The sequence below is a fragment of the Prenolepis imparis genome, unplaced genomic scaffold, assembly GCF_030444845.1.
Source record: "Prenolepis imparis isolate NDT839.2.m4 unplaced genomic scaffold, iyPreImpa1.0 SCAF_2, whole genome shotgun sequence".
Classification (NCBI taxonomy): domain Eukaryota; kingdom Metazoa; phylum Arthropoda; class Insecta; order Hymenoptera; family Formicidae; genus Prenolepis; species Prenolepis imparis.
In genome coordinates, this window is record NW_028141160.1 from 24,235,885 (window position 1) to 24,254,432 (window position 18,548).

Consider the following 18,548-nt stretch of genomic DNA (forward strand, 5'->3'; position numbering starts at 1 on the left):
CTAGAAATTTCAATAGGTTATCTCTTCTAGGAATAGTGTATACATATATATATATATATATATATATATATATATATACTATATATGAATCCGTTTGCATCTATAAAGTGTAACAATAATATATATGTGTTATTTATATGGAGTTACACATCGTACTAAAATGATTTCACAAGTTTTTATAATGTTTTAAATTTTATTATGAAATTATATGTTTACGAATTTATCTTGTTTTTTTTAAATTACTAGAACAACAACAAAGCGCGCGCTACGCGCGCACCATTCTTCAGTTTTATGTTAAAAAATGATATATTTTAAAAAATAATATAAAGTTTGTTTAAACTCGATTAATATTTTTTCACAGAAATTAGTTGATTTAAGTGTTAATTTGCTAATTAAATTTTAAAATAATAATACGTTAAAAATTAAAATAGTAATATATTGTAAATAATATGTTATAATATCTTATTCTCGATTAATATTTTTTGACAGAAATCAGCTGATAATTGTCAAAAATATTAATCGAATTTAAAATATTATAACATCTTTTTTTAAAAAAGGCAAATTAAGTCGATTCTCGCAAGTATTATTGTTGCATGTTTTCTGCGATGCTGATTGACTATTTCGATTCGCATTGTGCGTTATATTCGTAGCATCGAGAGGCTGTCATCGCGAGGATTAGTAGTTTAACAGTTTGTTCAAAATAAAATTAAATAAAATAATATGTTTTAAATAATATGTTATAATATTTTATCCGTGATTAATATTTTTGATAGTTATCAGCTGATTTCTGTCAAAAAATATTAACCGAGTTTAAAGTATTATTATAACATATTATTTAAAACTAATATTATTATTTTATTTAATTTTATTTTAAACAAACTATCAAACTGCTAACGCTCGCGATGACAGCCTCTCGATGCTACGAATTATAACGCACAACGTGAATCTTGGCAGCCAATGAGCATCGCGGAAAAGCGACAACAATAAACTTCGATATATGCAAGTACCGACTTTACATATTTTTTTAAAAAAAGAATACATAATAATATATAGCGTTAATTTGCGAAATAAATTTTAAAATAATAATATACCGCCGAACCCCGAGCCGAGCTCCGAGCTCGCACGCCATACTTACGCTGGACCCCCACCACTACGACTCGGCCATCTTGTCGCAACGTGTGACGTGTCTGGTTGCGCGTTCCGTAACTGGCAGTGCCAGTCCGGCAGTCCGACACTTGGCATTATTGTTGCTGTTGATAGGCACATTTTCGATTGTTCGCGATCGACTTTGCGCGCTCATCGCCAGTCCGCGACAGTACGAGCGTGAATTTAGTGTTTTTAAGTGCTTAATTATCATATAAATCCGATCGCGTCGCGAAATCGTGTACCGACATCGTGGTCGCGATCGCAAGAGCGAGTCTATTACATGGGCGAGTTTACTATATACACGGGCGGATCGAATTATCTGCTGCGACGCTTTCGACGCGAATTTCCGGAGTTTTTCGACGTTGGCGATCCGCGATTTCTACGTCGTTGAATTGTGAAATATAAAACTCTTGGAATATCGACGACTCTTGACCTAACCTAAGTACGTTGCGGGGGAGTCGCCGCGCATCATCGTCGTTCGATGATAATAACATTTTTTTAAAGAAACAATTTTTGTTTAAATATCTCTATATATATGTATATATTTTATTTGTTACAGATAGCATTGCTGATAAGCTGCACGCGAGTTTGACGTTGATTCGTATACGATTATTATTTTCGCATCGTTTTTTCTCATTGTGCAATGTACGCGAAATACGCGTCGCGTCGGGAGTGCCGTGTAAAGTGTCAGGCGATCGTAATTATTCGTGTTTTCGCGAGTGCTACCATGGACCAAGAGAGGAGGAGGAAGCCCAGGGAGGCATCGGGCGACAGCGAGGCAACTGTGAGGTATGCAAAATAAAAACATTTTTTTATAAATTGCATTGAGGTATTCGACCGTTTCCAGACTTTTAAAACACCCTGTACGCACACATATGTATATATGTATACATAATTTGAATATTTTGTTTTCAGATCAATGTGCTGTACTACAACTCCTACAACTGCTATTGCACGTATCGGTGAGTGAGAAATAATTTATTTTGATTGAATTGAAAATTTATAACATCTCTTTCTAAAAAGGCATGTTAAGACTATTCTCGCAAGTATTGTTGCATCTTTTCCGCGATGCTTATTGACTGTTTCGATTTGCATTGTGCGTTATAATCGTAGCATCGAGAGGCTAGGCTCTGTCATCGCGAGAGTTAGCAGCTTGAGTTTGTTCAAAATAAAATAAAATAAAATAATAATGTGTTTTAAATAATATGTTATTATAATACTTTAAACTCGATTAATATTTTTGACAGTTATCAGCTGATTTCTGTCAGAAAATATTAATCGACTTTAAAGTATTATAACATTATTTACAACTTATTACTATTTTAATATTTTTAACATATATTATATTTTAAAATTTAATTAACAAATTAACGCTTTGTTAATATTTTTCACCAAAATCAGCTGATTAAAGCGTTAATTTGCTAATTAAATTTTAAAATAATAATAGGCATGTAAAAAATATTAAAATAGTAATATGTTGTAAATAATATATCATAATACCTTAACCGCGATTAATATTTTTTGACAGAAATCAGCTGATAACTGTCAAAAATATTAATCGAGTAAAGTATTATAATAACATATTATTTAAAACATATTATTTTATTTAATTTTATTTTGAACAAACTCAAACTGCTAACTTTCGCGATGACAGCCTCTCGATGCTACGATTATAACGCACAATGCAATCGCACAATGCAAATCGAAACAGTCAATCAGCATCGCGGAAAAGAGACAACAAAACTTGCGAGAATCGACTTAACATACCTTTTTTAGAAAGGGATATATTAAAATATGTAGCGGAATGACGAAAGCTATGTACATCGCGGTAATATACAAAGGTCTAAGGACGCTGCGAGTTATTTAGGCGACCGCTCAACGCTGCGGTCTTCCCTTATGATGCGTAAGCGAAGAAAGCCGTCACTATCGGTTTATCTTTGGCGTAGCGCTGTAAACAGGCGGCCGATCCTTATTCGATTTCAAGAGCGACTAGCGTTAAGCCTAGTCTACAATAGAGTCGTAAGGTCGTAAACGTAAGAAATTGACCAATCACAGTCGATTATTCTCCTCGAATTCAACTGTGATTGGTCAATTTCTTACGTTTACAAACTTACGACTCTATTGTAGACTAGCTCTTAAACAACGGGTCTTTTGATTTGCGATAAACAACCACCTAGATAGCGAGCCCGAGAACGTCTCGAGCACACTCCTCAGTTAAGATTGGTCGACGACGGATCAGCGCTCTGTGTAACCGAAATATACCTCCCGAATAAATGTGGTTTTGATTAATTTACTACTTTCTACAATAATTAGACCTTTGCCCCTACAAATAATAATACATAATGTTTTTTAAAATAGATTATATTTTTAAATATATATTTAAAAAATGTATATATATATATATATTATTAATCTAATATATATAATATATATATACATATATATATATAATTTCTGTTTATATATAATATATTATTAATCTATATATTTCTATATATTAATATAATATATACATATATATTATTAATATTAATATATTATTAAAATATATATTTAAAAATATATATTATTAAATACATATATGTTTGAAAAATATAATATAAAAAGAATTAAATTTCTGTTTTTTTCCTTTTTGCGTGTGCGCGAAAACTTAAACTTTATTTAAAAAGTTTAAATTGTGAGGGATTTAATGAATATTATATAATAAATATTTATTATTTATTAGATAATATATATTATCTAATGAATATTTATGTAGTGTGTTGCAACATGCTTATCAAAATATTAATAAGAGAATAACATAATCTTATCTGAAATATAAAATTTTATAAAGATTATCCAAGTTTGTTAATAACTGTCATAAGTTAATTAAAATATAATTTTAGAAGTTTTAGAGCGGGACATTAAATTTCATCTTATCATTGACAACATTAAATTTTTTATTTTTATGAATTTTGGTACACGTGACTCAAGATCAAATGTTTCATACAAATTTGATATAATTGCGAAATTAAACGCTCAAGTATTTCGTGATATGTACTATTATAATTAATAATACAATTATTATATATTATTTACAATGTAACAGCGATGTACACATGCGTGTGCGAGCGCTTTCGATTAATTTAGCGGAACATGTTACATGTATAAGCACGCGCTTTTACATAATATATTGGAACTTAATTAACTCGGGAGAAGAAAGGGGGGCGAGAGAGAAATTACGCAACGCCACATATACAACGTCGCGTAAGATTTCGCGCCTGATGTTAGATAACGGAACGACCATAATCATCATCGTGTTCAAATAACGAATACCTATTCCGCGCGAATGGATCCTTTACGAGAGCTAAGAAGAAAAAAATTAGCAGATTGCACAATTTGGCGCGTGATCGCAGCCTGATGAATAGAGAGAGAGAGAGAGAGAGAGAGAGAGAGAGAGAGAGAGAGAGAGAGAGAGAGAGAGAGAGAGAGAGAGAGAGAGAGAGAGAGAGGGGGGGGGGATGTACGCTCTAACACTCTAATGTATATTTATTATGGTTGCAAACGAGTATCCGCGATCTATAGAGATATGCGAATGCTCGTTAGCGCTCTATTTAACATAAAAATAAATGCATTTTTGATTGATATAAATAGATCAATATTTCCAATTAGATTGTATCGTCAACTATGTATAGCTATTAATCGCATTATACGATTAACTTTTTAACAAAAATTAAATGTCTGTTTATACTAATATCTGATATTAATGCTATTATATTCATCATGTCAAAATTTTATTTTTTAAAATTATTTTAGAAAATTGGAATTGTTTCAGTATTTCTAATTAATCATTTTTAGTTTTATAATACACACGCGCGCGTGCACACACACACACACACACAATCAAGTTTTTTAAAACATATATTACTTAATATTATTTTGATGAGTAAGCTTAGTCAATTGCCATTATTTTCGCAATAGCAGAGATTAATTCATCATGGAATTGAGGTTTATCTATATAATAAATGCGACAATGTAAAAGTCTAAAAATTTATTGCTCAGTATCATAAAATATTAAGATTAATATTGCTATATTTGGAAAATTACATTTGCTTAATTTTATTATATTAAGATTTATATTATTGATTTCAATTTATAATACATAATATATATGTGTGTGTTTAATTTAATAAACACGCATAACATATTATAATTTGATTTTCTTTTTTGTAAACGATGGCAAATGATTAACTTCTTGGTAGCGTGTTGTCATTTTCTTCGGACAAAGTGTATAGTTTAGATCCGGTTCCGCGAGCGGAATACGTGAGACGTGCGTCTCGTTGCCTGCATAATTAATGATATGAAAATATCAGCAAAATACCGGCGAAGAGATGCGTTGGCTGCGTACCAGGAACAAGCGCGATTAATTAGAATTAAAAAATACAATGAAATCATTAATTCATACAGCATTCTTCCACTTACAATGTGTTGGACGAGTTAATTATTTATATGAGAACTCTCGTTGCTGTGATATGTGTCATTATAAGAACTATTGCGGTTTTAATCATTCACACTCGTTAATAATATGAGAGAGACTGTTACTCATCCAATGACGTCAAATTTGTTAATATCAAAGATGCCACATGATTCGACGCATTCATTATTGCTGATTTTGATCCATATTCTTCATATACACGCACATACACACGCACTCGTGTGTGTGTGTATAAGTGCATACATATGTACGTATATATGTATGTAACATGTATATAAAGCGTGCATCAATCATATTGATAAACGATGAAAAAGATATAATATATAATAAATAAAAAATATATATAATAAGAATAATTATTAAACAAAAATTTATTTCGTTTGAATTTAGTTATCTCGCAAGACTTTGGTTATATACTATTTTATATTATACTATTTTTAACACTTTAGAACGCTGCATCCTTGATCGATAAAATTCTAAAAATTTTCGTAGATATTTCTTTCATGACTTAGCACTCAATAAATACAAGCCTCCCGAATTTCATAGATTAAGAATGAATTTCGCAACTGGCAATGAGATAGCGCAAAAACTAATCCATGAATTATCGCTATCGTACTTTCGCTCACAATGATTAAACACAATAAAGTATATATATTTTTATAAAGAACTTATGTAACTTAAATTATAACGTATAAATTATGTATAAAATTATTTTTATTACTTAATATATTAAATAGTAAGTTTTATAAATCTTATTAAATCATCTGTTGCTTTGCTAGCAAGTTTATACAATTAATTAATTTATTAAATTATTAACAATAATTAGTAATATAAATATTTATATCAATCGAGAAATAGAAGAAAGTCATGAGGTCTGCCAATTATAGTCTGAACGCGATAATTGATGCGTAATAAAACTGACATTACCTATTTTACGTATTATATATAAGTGTAATAAAAATACCAAACATTTCCATCTCCTTTGAATCCTTTTCAATAAAAAGTTAAAGTTCACATAATAAAAATTATTGTTGACATTCATCGCAAAAATCGGATAAAATGACAGATATCCGATATCATATATCATTATAATGTGTCGGGTGCATATAAAACGCATTAAAAAACGCATAGACTCACGCATAGTAAGAAATCGTATAACACTTAAATTGTGACGCAAACCGTCTATAACAATCTCGTATGACATCGCAAAAATCTCACGATATCCTACTATCCTAGATAGGAGAAGCTCACCTGTGTAAGTGCGTAAAGCGATGTACGTAAGCGAAAGATCCAGCAAAGGCCAACTATGTATATTCTACAGAAAGAGAAAAGCAGAACATAGTACAAACGCTACTTCTCGAGTACTTAATATTCAAATCCACATATCACTAAGAGAGAAAAGCACAAAGCAACATATTGAAGGATAGGTCAAGATGCAACAGGCACAAGGCAAAAAGCACATATAAAAAGCTTATTGCAAGAAGTCATTATGTCAGACGTATAATTAGAGATCAAAAGAAAAAGCAGGCACAAAAGATCGCGAAGGCAATGCTCTATGAAGCGAAAGTTATGATTGCAGGATCATCCATTACCTCTTTCACCGGGTTTTTGCGCTGTCATGCGAGATTTTTTATACTTTTCCATCACTCGCAGTATTAATGGTTTGCCTCACAATTTAAATGATATATTATTCAAATCGATTTCTTATCACATGTGAGTCAAGTTCTTTAATGCTTTTTATGTTCATCGACACATATTACATATTATACATTGATGATTTTATCCGTTTTTGCGATGATTTTAAATTATGTATTTTGTTAATCATGATTTTTATTATGTTAAATTTTGCTTTTTTCATTGAAAAAACTCCGAACGTTTGGTACCATTACACTTATATATATATGTAAAATAACTATTGTAAGTTTTATTACGTATCAATTATTTATACGCATTTTAATTGGCCTTTTCTTTTATTTCTTAATTGATATTATTTGAGAATCTTTATTATTGATTATTAATTTTTTTTTTTTTTATTAGTCAAGTTTTGTGAACAAGAGAATACGCGTAAACAGTTTCTATACGTAAACAGTCATACAACTATCAAGTATGTACAATAAAAATTTCCATATGTAAAATTTTTAAAATTATCAAAAATAAATTTCTTAAGCGGGGATAAGCCTTTTGACATCGATATTTATGATGAGTTATATAGATTCTTATACGTTCCATGGGGGGTGTATGGGGTAATGTCGCGTCGAGTCAGACGAAGGTTCAGGTCATGACGAACTCGAACAAATATTTAAACACTTAATTATCAATTTAATTACACTTGAACTGTTCATTTTTGTGGTAAATATGGAAAATTAAAATATATTTTAACGAATAGATTATTTATTTATATATATAACACTTGTATTAATTTACGGTGTGTGTGTGTGTGTGTGTGTGTGTATGTGTGCGTGCGTGCGTGCGGATAAACATTAGTTATATCTTGACATTAAGGCACTTTTGCTTGGTGCATGTTTTTGCCAGCTTGTTTGCTAATCGGGAAATGCTTGACCTTTCTTGAAATTACAAGCGAACGATGATTAGAAGGATAATGCCGGCATAATAAAATATGCAAACGTACGAAAACAACGAGACGGATATCAATCATTAAGTGGCGGATGTATAATATGATAATGTTTCTGGAAAACAAATCTTTCTCGTTTCTTCTAAACTAGCGAGTTTAGATGTATGCGTGCCTTATATGAGCAGACTTATTATTCTTTGAGAAATAGGTGGATGAAAAAAAAGTAGATTGGAAAGAATTTCTTGGAAATTGACTACTTATTCTTTGAACTACAGAATTAGTTTTATAATTGATTTTATATCTCAATAAATCTTTGTTTTTTTTTTTTTTAATTTAGAATCAAAGAGAAAGCAAAGAAAAGCATATTTTCATATATTATAATTTACGAATAATTTTTATGATTAATTTTTATTTGATATCGCAGATTGTTAAGCTCAAGACAATTTATAATTTACGAATATAAAATTCAAAGCAGATTACTATTTATAATTCTACGTGTCGTACGGGAAACATTAAAAAATCTTAAAAAGTAAGAAGATATATACATGTATAAAATACATATCAGAATATATTTATTAGCACATTAGAATATGCCACATTTAAAATTATAAATATATTTTTGTCTTGAATTTGGTCGTGAATTATAGATCGTCTAACTAAAATATGAGCTTTACACTATAAGAAGTAAAGATATTTCCGAATAATAGTTGTTTTTTTTCCCAATGAACTGTCATTCTTTTTTAGAATGCGAAGGTCATTTATCATGTCGGCGGAATGCCCCAATATTATTCGAAATACAGACATAGCAACTGGGGAGTTCCACGTCATCGCTATATATTTCACGCATGGTTCAGAGCTACATCCTGCAAGTGCGTCCGTACCGGTTTAAGATCGTGTGTGACATAATTGTCAAGGTTACTGGCATCGTATTATAATATCGTCTGATATGCGCGCGCGCGTAAGTGTATGTAAAACTATGTAAAACTAATATTGTTTCTTTGAGAAGCACGCGCTCGGCAATTTAAAAATATGATGAATTATGTCCATACAGTATATAAGAATAGCACTACCTTTTTATTCTAAATAGAATAAGATATATTAAAGCGCTGCAGGATATTCGATCATAATCTTTTGAATCTCAATCATTGGGTATTCCGTGTAGCATTTACACAATGGAATTCCACAAAATTGCTACAACAAGACTGACGTACAAATCTTGCAAAATTTATTACTTGTACAATTAGTTTTGTTAATGACATCTTTTTGTTTATTTAAAAACAGATGGCATATTCTGTGCACTTTTTTTACTTGTATTTTTTTTATTTTTTTACTATTAATTTTTTAATATTATTTTTATACAGGGTGTCTTTTTAATCTTAGCAGGCAAATACTTTGAAAATATACAATTTTCTAAAAAAACTTTTGGTAAATATGCATAATAACGGACCCAACCCCAATCACCTTGACCTTGACATATGTTGTCAAGGTCGTAGGCCTGAGTAACCTCCAACAAATTTTAGCCGTCGCTTGTTGTTTAATAAACTTTATATATAGAAGCATTATATATAGAAATATAGAAACATTATCTATATAGAAAAGTTGCAAAGAAAATATAAAATATCAGAAACGTATGTGCACACACACACACACACACATACACACGGAGGGGGGGGGGGGTGCAAGGGGGGGCCTTCGCCCCCCCTCCCGCACCCTCCCCGCCGGTAGGCAGGGTGGACCTCGCTTTACAACTTACAACATGTGTCCATTGTGATTGAACCCTTCGCAATGCGTCCCCTACTGGCGGTGAGGTTGCGGGAGGGGGGCCAAAGGCCCCCCTTGCACCCCGTGTGTGTGTGTGTGTGTGTGCACGCGCGCACATACGTTTCTGATATTTTATATTTTCTTTGCAACTTTTTTTAATAACTTTTTATTAAACAACAAGCGACGGCTAAAATTTGTTGGAGGTTACTCAGGCCTATGACCTAGACAACATATGTCAAGGTGATTGAGGCTGGGTCCGTTATTATGCATATTTACCAAACTTTTCAAATAAAAGTTGTATGGTCTAGAGGGGGACCTATAATGATGATCTTGATCTAATCTTTATTTGAAATATTTTTTTGTAAAATTGCATATTTTCGAAATATTTGCCTGTTAAGATTAAAAAGATTCACCCTGTATATTCTGTAACAGTAAACAAATAATAGTAAAAAAGTAAAAGAAAATAATACAAGTAAAAAGGTGTACAAAATAAGCATTAATTTTATATATGAAAAAAAGAGATGACATTACCACGAAGGTAATTATATATATATATATATATATATATATATACATATATATCTAATTATTTTCCTTATCTTAAAAAAAAACTTAATTTTTCAACAGATCAAAAATTAAAAAAATTAATGGATTTTTTTTGCAATAGTTTTGTGTGTGAGATAAAGGAGAACATTCAGCATCATTTGTTAACACAAACAAAAGTAAAATATTTTATATCTGTGTAAAAATTCAGTTTGCAACTTCAATTTCATCAAATTACTTTATAGTAGAAATCAGGAAATCTTTCCGTGCGATTAACGTCTTCTATATTTGATATAATTTCTATCCTTGAATCTCTTCAAGATTAGTATGTTTAGATCAAATTCATATTTGGCATATAAGGTAAAAAGATCGCGAATTTTCTTAGCCACGTTCAGTCATTTGATATTATATCTTTATTGCACTATATTTCCAATTTTGAACAATTATATCTTATATTTTCTATTCAATTACAAAATCTTTTTTTTTTTTAGTAAATATTGTGACATCAATATACATATAATCATTATCAAAGCAGTGGTATCAACGCAACTAATTATATCAACAAGGTTAAGAGTATTTTATTGACCAACACTGGCTAAAGTAATAATTCTTTTATTACGACGTTTCGACCCTAAATTGGGTCCTCTTCAGGCTACAAAAATTGATCACAATACAGAGTCGTTAATACATTTAGATAACACTTTTGATTTATAGTAGTAATATTGTAATTAGTAATACCTATTCTTTAATGTAACGTGGTAAACCCTATACGCACATGATGTTATGTTAAAATGTGAGTTAAAATTGACAGAATCATAGTCAGTATCACTGAGATATGGTGTTTATTTTTGACGTGTATAACTAACAGTAAGTCAGAGACATTGTTTTGAGAGCATTAAAAGTCAAATAATTAAAATAGAAATAAACACAATTACAATAATAAAGCTAAAGGACTCTATAAACCCATAGTAGGATATGTATCGAAAGAATTATAAGTAATATTAAAATTGAATAATTAAAGGTAATTTGAATTAAAAATATAATTAAAAAATGCGTTGGATGGGACTAAAATAATTTGAGAATAGTGTCATAAATTGAATTTAAATTTTCCGTGTCCCTTTGCGAATTTATAGAATTCTTTTGCTTTTTAATAAAAATCATTTCGCTTATTTCTCTCTTTTTCAAGTTAGCTTCATTATGTAGGATCGATACATTAGACCAATCGAAATCATGATTAAGCGACGATCTATGCTTACTAATCACCGAATAATTACTTTCATGTTTTTTGATGTTAGAGTTATGTTCTTTTATGCGCGTTTCCAAATGACGTTTGGTTTGCCCAATATAACAGGAAGTGCAATTCTTACAAGAGATCCCATATACGACATTAGTTCTCTTATAGGGATGAAGTTGGTCTTTCCCTTTCTTAATTAATTTGTCTAGTCTGTTAGGAACAGTATATACGACTTCAAGGCCACACTTTCCCAATAATCGCTGTATATCTTCACTTAATCCCTTGACATATGGAAAAATGATTACATTAGATGTGTCAAAAGATTTTTTTCCCCCGGATGGATAATTATCATATGACTTAGAGTGTAAAAACTTAAGTCTTCTATTAATGATTGAGTTAATTAAAGTAATTGGATAGCAATTATTGGAAAGAATCTGTTTGACCAACCAAATATTCTCTTAACCTTGTTTTTAAAATTCGACTGGCAATCACATCTTACATTTTGTTAATTATATCAAGTTTTGGTTTTGCAATTAATGCAGCGATATATATATTTGATGCTATAACATTAAACTATATTAAATATCCTATCTCGCTGTATTAATGTATAAATCAATAATAATATATATATTATCTCATTCTAAATAAATAATCTGAAATATTGACAATGATATTTTTGTCGGCTACGAAATAACGGAACAAATATTTATTTTAGTTGAGCATTTATTATGAGTCACTATGTATTTAATGGCTAGTGTTGCTAATTTCTTCCCGCGAAATCCTTATTAAAGATCAGTTCTGCTAGAAATGAGAAGGAAGCGAACGAGAGGAATACCTCGCGTTCTCCGTATATGGAGTTGCAATTTACGAACAATGTTGTTGTGTATTGTTGCGCCACAATCAAGATGCACTTTCATCGGCAAGGTTATAAGCGCATGCCTTCAGGAAATGACAACCCTGTTGAGAAAATTGGATAGATGAGATGCGCTGTCATTTCTTTATTATACTATGCTCTCTTAGCTTCAAGATCTCTGTACATTTTATTTCATAACATTTGATAAAATAAAAATTGTGTATTGAGAATGTGAAAAGAACTATCGATGGAAGGGATTAAAAAATATTCTTAAACGCGGTAAAGTGCGCGTGAAATATATGAAGAAGCGGCACAAGAGGGAATACAGGCGAAAATGAATTCTCATCCTCTCATTGTCAGTCTGATGCGGTATACATTTAGCAATGCATGTATAGCGCGAGGCGCCCGGTGCATTACGAAGCGTATCTGGATAATCGTGAACGATCCTCTAAGGTCTAGGGAATGACAAGAACGTTGTTTCTCTTCACTTTTCTTCTCTTCTCTCGCGCTTGCATCACTCGTGTAAGAGATGCTCCCCGTTGATACTATACGGTTGCCGGTATAAATCCATCTTGCGAGAGACTAGGATCATCGTGAGGGAAGACACGCGTTGATTAATGCATCTTCTTTCGCGTCGGTGCAACCGCGCACTGCATCCCGCTCTGCATTGAGCGCTCTAAACTCTAAAGCTTCATTCGCATTACGCTGACGGATCGACTAGTTTTTCATTTGTTTAATAAGTCAACGCACAGCGTGAATATTTAATATTAAATATATATAATTAATATTTAAATATGAAATCTTTATAGATTGCAAATCTTTATTATGTAGTAAATAAAAGGGAAAGAAAATTACAAAAAGTCGAGTGCATCATCTACCATACATTCGGAGCTTACTTTAGACATTTTTTACTAATTAATATTTGATATTATATAATTTATTATTTATTTTTTTAACTTTTACTTTAATCTTTTAATATATCAAATCTTGCAAATATCAAGTCTTTTGACAGTTTTGATTTATGATGCATAAATAATTAAATACTATATATTTCGAATTAAAATTAATTCGTCTTTCAAATTGGAAATTTTCAATGTCGAACGCAGTTTGTATCTAAATCTTTATTTATTATGACTATTGGTTAAAAAATTCTTTCAACGCATATCTTTGTTCATTAATTTAGTATTATAATATACACTTTTGTATGCGTGTTATATTTATTCTTTAATTTTATGTTTGATCTTTTATATCTGTCAAACATTTAAAAATGTCAAACTATAATTGCGAGAAACAAAGTATTTTCCTTAATTAATTACTTTCTAATTTTCTAATTAGTTATTATCACTTTCGTTTTCTGCTCTGTCATTATTTTCAATATGACCACGTGAGACTACTTGTACATAATGATAATATACATACTCGTATATACGCGTACTAAAAAAAAGTAATTTTTTATTATACACATATACGTATATTGTCTCTTAATATGTAGAAATACTAACTTGATGCCATCAATTGAGAACTTGATTATTTATATTATTTAAAACATTATCTACGTCTTATCGATTTAATCGCTAAACGATTGTCTCTAATATTAGTCGATAATCGTTGACATCGATGACTATGTCGATAGTGTGAATTAAGCTTTAAGCACTAGCATCGAGAGAACATTATTACGAAACAAGGATGTCTGCGACAGAAAGCAGGTCAATGCACGGTTCTCTGCCAGTTCCTAGGTTTCTGCAACCTTTTTACACTCATCTCATCTTATTTGTAAAAATCTATATTGTCATATTTGTAAAATTAAAAAAAAAAACAAATTGGGGAAGAGATTGTAACTAGTGTAGAAATTTTCTCTATTAGACACAATTTTAGATTCTTTATGTTACAATTAAATTTGCGCAATCTATAAAATTATTTAATATATTAAATATTAATTTATATCCAAAGAGACTATAAAAGAAAAATGAAATCTATTCATATTGCATTTATTTTGTATAGAAAAATATTACATTTTACTTAAAATTTCTGAAAATATATTGAAATATTTTACTTCTCTACATATTAATTATTAAAATTAAAAATTGTCAATTGTATTCAAATTAAATGTCAATTTGAAAATTTAAGGAAAATTCAACACAATAGTGCTAAAAGAAATCACGTTTTTTTCATAGTATCAGATAAAACTTTGTTATAATATTAAAATTGTTTTGTTGCTATATAGAACGACTAAAGAGATCAAATCGCAACATAAATTTTGAAAATTTAAAAGTAGCACGTCCAGAAAAAATTTTGGAAATTATATTATATAGACAATCGTAATTAGAGGAGTTTCGCAGAACAGAATTTCCTAAGCGATCTTATTTTTTTTAATGCACATTTATCTGTATTAGATAAGCTCGCGCGATAAGTCAATCGATGCGAGATCTCGACGATTGGAATTTAAGTGCGTGTCCTTGTCGCACACACATACTCATGTCAATCCTTGACTAACTTATAAAATTGAAATCCTTCGAGAAGATGTTGACTTGTTTCGTTCAGTGATAATCGGACTTAACAACGTCGTTGCTGTGACTAAATTTTTTCCAGTCTTCAACATTCAATATACTGTCACCTCGCGAACAGATATTAAGTATGCTAAAATCTCTCTCATTCCACATACGATTTCGTTCAAGAGATCTATTATCTTGTTAATGCTTTATTTTTGGAACAACCTCACGACCTTCCCCTGAAATCGTCTTTTTTGTATGTTGTATCAACTGATGAATATCTACAGAATCGAACAAGAAATATTGCATTCCTTAATAAATTTAGGAGAATTATTAATATTACTAATATGAATTAATGGACACCTTATCTCTCGACCAAACTGGCAGTATATTTATTAAGAAAATCACAACGTTTCGACCTCTATATTTGGTCCTTATCAAGTGATCTGTACAGCAAGATTTTATATCATTAATGAGGGATTAACAAATGAAATAATTAATTTGCACTTACATAGTTTCTTAAAGTTATACACTTATGTCAAAATTGATACGCGTCATGCTAGACAGACAGTTTATTGCCGACTAAACGACCTTTATTATTTTGTCATAGATATTATTAAGATTCTCAATGTCCTTATGTGAATTTATTGTGTTGTCATTTTTCTTTATATAAAACATCTCAGCTATCTCTCTTTTTCTTATATGTTTTTCGTTATGTAAAATGTTTGGGGTAGACCAATCGAAATCATGGTTAAAATCAATCCTATGCTTACTAACCACTGAAAGATTACTGTTGTGAAGTTTTATATTATTTGAATGTTCTTTGATTCGCGTGCATAATTGCCTTTTTGTCTGTCCTATGTATGATGCGCTGCAATCCTTACAGTTTATTTTATAGACTATTCCTGTTTTTTCCTGTAAAGATAGGATATCCTTCCCAAGTTTTATTACATGGTTTAATTTCTTAGGAATGTAATGTACAATGTTAAGACCGATCGTTTTGAAATTCTGATAGATATTATTTAGGCCTTTTACGAAAGGGAGCGATATAGTATTAGTAATTTCGCTTTTCTCCTGATTGTTACTAACGTTATTTGTTACGCGATTTTCCAAGGTATGCAGTCTTTTGTGAACAAACCGAATTATGAATTGTTCGGGAAAGCAATTGTTTGTCAATATTCGTTTAACAATTTCAATATTATCATGGTGAAATTTTTTATCTGCTAGTAAAATTGCATGATCGACTAAATTAAAGATCGTATTCATTTTATACTTGAGAGGATGATTTGAGTAGAAATTTATGTATCTATCTGAGCTAGTAGGCTTTCGGTACCAATTAGTAACCAAACCTCCGTTCGATCTAATAACCGTTGTGTTAAGAAAATTCAGACAACCATTAGATTCCAATTCATATGTAAACCCTAACCGCACATGATAATCATTAAAGACCTTCAAGATTTCCTGGACATTATTTTTTGGAACGATCGTGAAAATGTCATCCACGTACCTAAAATAAGTTTGAATGTTAAAACTTAGTTTTGACAAGCAAAAGGTCTCGAGATCGTCCATTACTAAATCCGCCAGAATAGGCGAAAGGGGGGAACCCATTGGACTGCCAAAAATCTGTTCGTAGAAACTTCCATTGAATGCGAAACTTGTTGAGTTTAAAATGAACTCGACAGCATAGGAAAATTGTGTAAGACTAAAATCTGTGTTAGGAGAAATTTTATTCCAACGTTTCTCAATGGCGTTTAGAGCCAATTCTTTAGGAATATTAGTATAGAGAGCCGTGACATCCAATGACAAAAGTATTTCGTCGTTTGTTATATTTTTATCTTTAATTTTAGTGGCAAAAGACCATCCGTCTTTAATATGTGAGGTAGCTTGTAAATTTGATTTATGTAAAATGTTATGAATATATTTCGCGACGTTATAGATAGGACTTCCAATCGCTGAAACAATAATGCGTAATGGGAAACCCTCTTTATGGATTTTTGGCAGTCCATAACATCGCGGTAAATTGCCGTTAGTAGTATTTAATTGTCTATAAGTGCGTTCGTCGATTAATCCGTTATCGCGCCAGGATTTTAATAGAGAATTGAGTTTGTTAGTGAGCTGTTTTACGGGATTTCTGTTTAGTTTCCTGTACGTTGTCATATCATTTAGTAAACATTCCATTTTTTCTACGTAGTCTTTTTTGTTCAAGATCACCGTGCATTGTCCTTTGTCGGCTTTTGTTACTAAGATGTCGTTATTTTCCCGAAGAAACTTATTACAAGTTGAAATTCCTTCAATGACAAACCTATCGATATGACTAATATGCTTATTAACACATAAAAATTTTTCCAGAGATTCAGCGATTGATATTCTAGTTGTTTCAATTAATTCTTTAGGAAACTTAGTCAGATTGACCTCTACATTCTTTATAATATCAAGTGAGATTAGCATACGGTCATTTTTGTTGTTTGAATTTATGGGCAGCCCGAATTTGTCTCCTAGGCTCAAGATAGTAGTAACTTCCATGGGGATGGTTTTATTACTTAAGTTAATTATCCATTTTGAGTTGTCTATGTTAGATAAAGGATTCATATTGACATTATGTTTCGTAGTTAGCGAGATGAATTTTTTATTTAATCTATTTTTTGATAGTGTGAAATGTTTAGAAAGTTTATGTTTATTATGGTCAAAAAAGCTATAAACTAAGTCATGTGGTAGATTTGTTAAAAGTCTGTTTTCTATTTTTTGGTTATTAGATCGAAGGAAGGACAAGTTAAAGTTTACGTCTTTGATTTCAAGTTTCAGCAGTCTGTGTCGGTAATCGTTAGTTATTTTATGCATTTTCCTTTGAATATTTTTACTTTGAAATTTGACATTAATATTAAGTTTACTTATATGTGGTGGTAAAACATCATAGGTTCTACAGCGCAATAAGAATGTTAATTGTAAGTTCGCAGTTATGATTTTTTTACGGTTGTTGATCCATGTTTTCATCAATAATGTGTAGTCATTGCCGTAAATCCTCGAAATTGAGTGGAAGTAGCCTTCCTCTGATGTGAGCTCCATAATTAGGTCCAGGAGCGTAAAACAATAGGTTTGGTAGATGTTAAATCAGAATCGCCAGTAATATAAAAACAAATTAATGGACACCTTATCTCTCGACCAAACTGGCAGTATATTTATTAAGAAAATCACAACGTTTCGACCTCTATATTTGGTCCTTATCAAGTGATCTGTACAGCAAGATTTTATATCATTAATGAGGGATTAACAAATGAAATAATTAATTTGCACTTACATAGTTTCTTAAAGTTATACACTTATGTCAAAATTGATACGCGTCATGCTAGACAGACAGTTTATTGCCGACTAAACGACCTTTATTATTTTGTCATAGATATTATTAAGATTCTCAATGTCCTTATGTGAATTTATTGTGTTGTCATTTTTCTTTATATAAGTACTCTGCGTTGATACCA

At 30.7% G+C, this 18,548-nt stretch overlaps 1 protein-coding gene across 1 annotated transcript in view; it reads left to right on the forward strand.

Moving 5' to 3' along the window:
- LOC145933136 (uncharacterized) overlaps positions 1-18,548 on the forward strand; it is a 51,630-nt gene that overhangs the window by 432 nt on the left and 32,650 nt on the right. The window contains exons 2-3 of the mRNA XM_083032650.1: positions 1,706-1,935; positions 2,062-2,108. Coding sequence (XP_082888776.1) covers positions 1,706-1,935; positions 2,062-2,108 — 277 coding nt within the window. The remainder of the gene's footprint in view (positions 1-1,705; positions 1,936-2,061; positions 2,109-18,548) is intronic.